This window comes from Otolemur garnettii, unplaced genomic scaffold, assembly GCF_000181295.1.
Source record: "Otolemur garnettii isolate 467f Iridium unplaced genomic scaffold, OtoGar3 scaffold00014, whole genome shotgun sequence".
Classification (NCBI taxonomy): domain Eukaryota; kingdom Metazoa; phylum Chordata; class Mammalia; order Primates; family Galagidae; genus Otolemur; species Otolemur garnettii.
Genome location: NW_003852409.1, coordinates 3,350,017 through 3,356,144, shown reverse-complemented (window position 1 = coordinate 3,356,144; position 6,128 = coordinate 3,350,017). Strand labels below are relative to the sequence as shown.

General features: G+C 48.4%; 1 protein-coding gene across 1 annotated transcript in view; it reads left to right on the top strand.

Annotated features, from left to right (window-relative positions):
• Positions 1–6: 6 nt before the first annotated feature.
• GABBR2 (gamma-aminobutyric acid type B receptor subunit 2) overlaps positions 7–6,128 on the top strand; it is a 375,939-nt gene continuing 369,817 nt past the window's right edge. Inside the window, exon 1 of the mRNA XM_003785363.2 lies at positions 7–203. Coding sequence (XP_003785411.2) covers positions 57–203 — 147 coding nt within the window. The 5' untranslated portion in view covers positions 7–56. The remainder of the gene's footprint in view (positions 204–6,128) is intronic.

The following is a 6,128-nucleotide window of genomic DNA, read 5'->3' as shown; positions in this document are numbered from 1 at the left end:
GGGGCTGGGCGCGGGGCGCCCCCCGGCCGCCGCCCAGCAGCCCGCCGCTCTCCATCATGGGCCTCATGCCGCTCACCAAGGAGGTGGCCAAGGGCAGCATCGGGCGCGGCGTGCTGCCCGCCGTGGAGCTGGCCATCGAGCAAATCCGCAACGAGTCACTCTTGCGTCCCTACTTCCTCGACCTGAGGCTTTACGATACCGAGGTTAGTGTCCGCCTGCCCATGCCGTCGGCGTTCCGGGGGGCCATAGGGTGGGGAGTGTTGGACGGAGGCAAGGGACAGCCCTTGGTCCGAACCCTGACTGACCTGGCTGTGCCTGTCGAGGGCACCTCTGGCTGGTGCTCAGTGCCCCCCCACTGGAGTCCCACTGGGCTTAGCTGGCATAGCTGGAACCAGGATTTGCCAAGCACCCCCCTCCTCTGAGTTATATGTGTGTGTGTGGGGGGTCAGATAGAAGATTAGGGTCTATTTTGACCAGAAAAAAAAAGGAGTGGAGAAGGTAGGGGCTGGACCCCCAAAGGCCTGCAGTGATTGTTTCTGCCCAGGTACCGTTCGTGGGGGCTCTGAGGTACCGACTGGGAGGAACAGACACGTTGACTACAAACTGGGCCACCCAGGGCCGGAGGGGCCACGGGCCTGCTTATAGTCCCCAAGGAAAGCGGACTGGCACTTTGAGGACCTGGGGGTTCCGGGACCCGAGGGGCTCCGGCGCCCAGCTGGGCTGGGTGCATAGTGCGCGCCAGCAGCTCGGAGCCTGCCGGCTCTGCAGTACTTCTGCCTGGATGTGCCGGGTACTGCTTGTCACTAGAGCTGTTTTATGAGGAGACCCCCCTCAGCTTAGTTGCTCAGAAAGAGCCCCAGCACGTCTCGCACCCCGACGCGCAGTTGCGTCCGGCTGCGTCGCGGCTGTTGGCCCAGCGGCTGCAAGCACAGTTTCTCCGTGCGCAGACTTGCCCAAGCACGGACTTGGAGCGCAGCAGCGGGCTTCCCCTCTCCCGGCCTCCTTCTCTAAACCAAGCCGGAGAGCCTAAGGCTTCCTATCCCAGGACTCCTCCCCACGCCCTGGGTTTGGGTTCCACCTGAAGCCCCAGCGCTGACCTTCACCACCAGCCTGGGAGCCGGGGCGCGCGGGGGGGGGGGCCCTGGAGGAGTGATCGTTGGTCGCGTAAGGTCGGGTTTGCGAGTTTTTGCGGACTGAGGGAGCCCCCTTCGCCCTGGCCGCAGAGACCGCGACGCGGCCTGAAGGGGGCAGTGATTTCCTGTGCAGTACGCTCAGTTGGCGCCTCTTCCACCGCGCCAAGCCGGGCCGAGACGCTGGGCTTGACCCGGCTTCCCGGGACTCCCCTGGCGCCTCTGCTGGAGCCCAGGTGCAGAGCGCTTTGGGAAGGAGGGTCGCGCTACTGCTCTGGCGACGCAACCTGAGCTTCACTCCCTCCCCGGTCTGACCCTCTGTATGTCCCCAAAGAGAGAGCAGAATCTGGATTGTATCTTATTCCCCGCCTCCCCAGCTTCACTGACGAACCAGCCTGCTCTGCGCTGTAAATAAAAGGTGAAGGAACCGGTGGCAGTTGGCAGCAGTGCGCACAGGCTGCTGCAGGCGGAGCGGCGTCCTCTGCCCCGGAGGATGCAAGCTGGCTGGCTGTGCAGGGCTAACCCGGGTGTGAAGTTGCTTCCAAATGACATTCCTTTCGCCCTCATCTTTGCCCAAGCATTTTAAGTTCTCTGCGGCTACTTGTCCGGCACATATAGACGGAGAGATGAAGGTACACGGAGGCATGTCTTGGCACTGGTTCTCTGTTGTTCCTATACAATATTCTTATGGAAGGGGAGCCGGTTCTATGGGAACAAAACATTTGTAGACAGGGCAGCCCTACTTACATCATCATCAAAGATCATCAGCTATGTGATGTTTCCATCTTCAGTTTCTTCCTTTAGAAAACTTCCCTGAAAGAGATTTCATGTTGGCCCTTTGTGGCAGCAAAGAGATGGGTGCTTGCTTTCAGGGTGTGTGTTGAAGCTTTTACATTCTATTTTTTCAAGTGTGTCTTACTTTCTGAGTGAGAGGGCCCAAAGTCAAGAGGGTGAGGCAGTAAGAAGGCTCTTCAGTTCATGAGAATATTTCAGAACAGTGGGAAGTAAGGCAGGAGAGAATTTCAGCTTCCTGCAAACAGGGAAGTGATTCTAGCCCTTTGAAGGGGCCCAGAGCGTACTCTTTGGGGCAGGTGGGACCTGTGTTCTAGTTAGAATCTGGTTACTTTCCCTGCTGGGTGACCTTGAGCTTGGAATTTAATCTCTCTAAGCCTAGAGTTCTCCATCTAAAAAGGTGGGAATCTTATATGTACTCTGCAGGGCGGTGAGTGGGGCTTAAGGGAGATAACATGCCAGAGTGGAAGATGCCTTGAGCTGGAAGGCTCAGCGGCCAGTGCTCTGTCTGGCATGCCCTAAGCACTAAATAAATGTTTCCTGCTTCTCTTCCTTCATTTTTATTTGTTGTGCATTCACTAGCAAGACATTGTGGCTTTAGGTGTAATAAAAATGGATGCAAGTAAAATATTATTAAGACTGCTTATTTCTTTTTCTAGCTTTTGAAATCTCATGGCAAGTCAGTGAAGTTATCACCCCCCCCCAAAAAAAAAAAAAAAAAAGGAAAAAAAAAAAGAAGAAGAATTCTGGTTAACAATCAAATGTGTTATCTCCTGCCTGCCATGATGTATCACTTTTGGGAGCATGTCTAGCAATTACTTAATTTTTTCAAGTGGCCTCATCTTTAAAGCAGAGGTGCTTTTTTTCCTCAGCTGGTTCAAAAGTAGGATCAGTTTGGTTAATTTGCAGCAAAAACCAGATTGATCTGAAGAGTGTTCCTGACTAGTTTTAGAGTGTTTGGGACCCAGTTTATTCAGGTTGGCTGTCTTTGGGGATTATGTGCACTGCCTAATTATTTGTAGGCTGTGTCACGTTGTCAGTAGACTTGAACACAGGATGAAAGTGGAGAATGGATTTTGGCTGCCTTTGCTGACGTTTGCTGTTAGTGGCCTCAGTGGATAGTGATTGTGGGCAGCCAGGATGGACCTTTGTCTGCAAGGAGATGGAGATTTAGCAAGGAATGGGTTAATCTAGTCATTGGGGACAACCTGTCTCAACAAAAAAGCCTCCTATATCTAGATCAGTTCTCTACTGTAATTAGAATAGCAGTAGAATCTTCAAAGCCCCACTCAATTCCATGTGTTTGTAAAAATGAAACATCCCAACAGAGCACCTGTCTGTTAGAACCTCTGCTTCTCTGGTGTAACATCGGATCACTTCAGCAAATACTTGTTTATCTATTCCAGGAGGATTTGGACAAGCAAGACAACTAAAAATACAGATGAAAGGAAACGTCAGAAACTATGTATTTATATACTTTCTTTCTTACTTTTTTTTTGCAATTTTTGGCCAGGGCTGGGTTTGAAACCGCCACTTCCGGTAGATGGGGCCGTGCCCTACTCCTTTGAGGTACAGGTGCTGCCAGAAACTATGTGAAAGCATGGAAGTTACCATACCAAGAAAGTGGGCCAAAATGGTTATTGCATCTTGAGTATCAAATTTTAGTTCTTGACTTCCTGGTAGTCAATATAAAAAAGCAAATATGGTAGATTACTTACATGTTTGATTAAAAGAATCTGAGGCACAATTTCTTTTGTTGTTAACAATGTCTTTTTAAAAGAAGTTTGCAGGAGATTAAGAAATGCTCCCCATGTGGTTTTTTCTTATTCTTTTGTGGCCACATCAATAAAATAATAACAAGAAATGAGTTAAAAATAATGGTGGCTTTTCTGATTTGATTGACATTCATTGTAGGAAAACTGAAAATTACAGAGAAGCATAAAGAAAAGTAATAATTACCTATTATTCATCTACAGAAAAACAATTATGTACAATAATTAGCATTATTCCCTTCAGTTGCCATTGATTACTATTATGTATTTATACTCTATGTTCTTATTTATGTTTTGTTTCATTTAGTTAACATTATATCATGGATATTTCTCTATGTCTTCAAATCCTTTTTGTAAAGTTGATTTTTGGTAGCTGTATACTATTCTATCCTATGGGTGCACCATGAGTTTTTAATTACTCCTCTATTGTTGGACTTATATGTCTTCCTACTTGTTACTTATTTATATTATTCTATAATAAACTTAGAGAAAGTTCATAGAGCCAAAGGAGCATAGTTCAGATGTGCAGTTCTTGATACAGAGATCCAGTGTAGAAAATCTAGAATAAAAACCTAATGATTGGTGAGCATGTCTTTTGCTTGAGTGCTATGCCAAACATCTGTTTTCTTATGCATAGTGTTTTAGAAAGGATCCACACAACCATTGGACTGAGGCTGCACTTCCTAAAAAGGTCTGAGCACACTCAGCAGATGTTTAGTGAGCACCTGCTGGAGTTGCCCATGCTGCAGAAAGGTGTGACACACAGCCCTGGGCTTGAGGGGGGCAACCAATGACTAGAGAACAGGGCAAGGAACATAGTCACCATTTCCAATGCAAGGTAGAAAATGATAGTGGAGGTGGTTGTGTGATTCTGTGAATATTCTAAAAACCACAGAATTAGACGCTTTAAAGGGTGAATGTTGATACTATGTGAACTATATCTCAATACACCTCTTATGAAAAAAAATAGAACAGGAGATGTTTTAGGGTTAGGCTTACATCTTTACTATTGTACCCCCACTGCCCAGCATGATACCTGGCCCTTAGTAAGTGTATTGCTTATTACTCTTGTTGAAAGTGATAGAAACCCAACTTTAACTGGTTCATATGACTGGAAAAACCTGGGGTGGGCTGTATTAAGGCATGGCCAAATCCAGGTGCTCAAATGGTATCTTTAAAAATGTCTTCCTCTCTTGGCTTTTATTCCTTCTTCTTGTTGGCTTCGCTCTTGGGCAGGCTCTCCCCAGGTGGTGGCACAGATGGCCTCTAGAAGCAGGCTTACAATCGCTTCCAGTTTAGGAACTCCAGTCAGAAGAGTGTTTCTTTCCCAGCTGTTTAAGCAAGAGTCTCAAGCTTACATCTTATTGGCTTGAATTGCATCATGTGTTTATCCCTAAACAAATCAAATGACACTGATGAGCCAGGCCTGGCACATCTGCCAGTCTTTCCTGATAGGAGAGGGAGGTGAATGTGAACACAAGGCAGAGAAGCCCTGATTCTTCCCTGGAAGTCAGAGGCTATTAAGGGTGTGAATGCCAGGTGGGTCTGATAACAAATATGCACAAAGGCAAGCAGTTGGCAAATGGTCCATGGAAGAAATCATAAATGTCAGGGGCATTAAGAGAAAGAGGAGACCATAACTAGGTCAAGAGAGGCCTCCTGGAGGAGGAGAATCCAGACTGGGCCTCGATACGGAGAGGCAGGGACTCTGGAAGTAGAGGTTGGATCCCAGGAAGCGTCCCTAAGAGCAAAGGATGGAGACATCAAAGTGTGAGGTGTGTGGAGACCACTGACTTGCTTTTACTTGAGTGCAGTAAGGGGAAATAGCCTGGTGCTGGGTGTGGATGGCCTTGAATGCCATTGTGAAGGACTGGACTTTATTCCCCAGTTGCAGGAAGCCACAGGAGGTTTTTGAGCATGAGTGTGATCTGATCAAGGCTGATGGGACTGCGAAGGCTTAACTGCAGACAGACTGAGCCTGGAGCCCAAAAGCCAGGGAGCTGTGGGAGTATTTGAAGGGAGAGATGATGGGGCCTGAACAGAGGTGGGAAAGCAGTATGAGGCTATGGAGAAGGGGTTGCACTGAGACGCCAGGCAGGAGGGCAACAGACGGGGAGCCAGTGGCTGGGGAGTATGTCCCTGGCAGAACAATCACTGGAATTAGATGCACTGAAAAGGAACAGGAGAGAGTGTCCCTGTGGGCCTGAAGCTGGTGAGCTCTGAGTATGTGCTCACCTAGTGCCTGGTAAATGAGCCCTGGCCTCAGGGTCAAGAGACCAGGGCTTGTCTTCTTGTTTGGGTACCGCTTACCACCTTGGTGACCTTGGGTAGGTCAGTTTGCCACAGTTTCTTCTTCTATAAAATTGGGCTAATATACTAACTGCCTTATCAGGTGCAGAAGGAACAAATGAGATGATCCAGGTGATGCAATCCA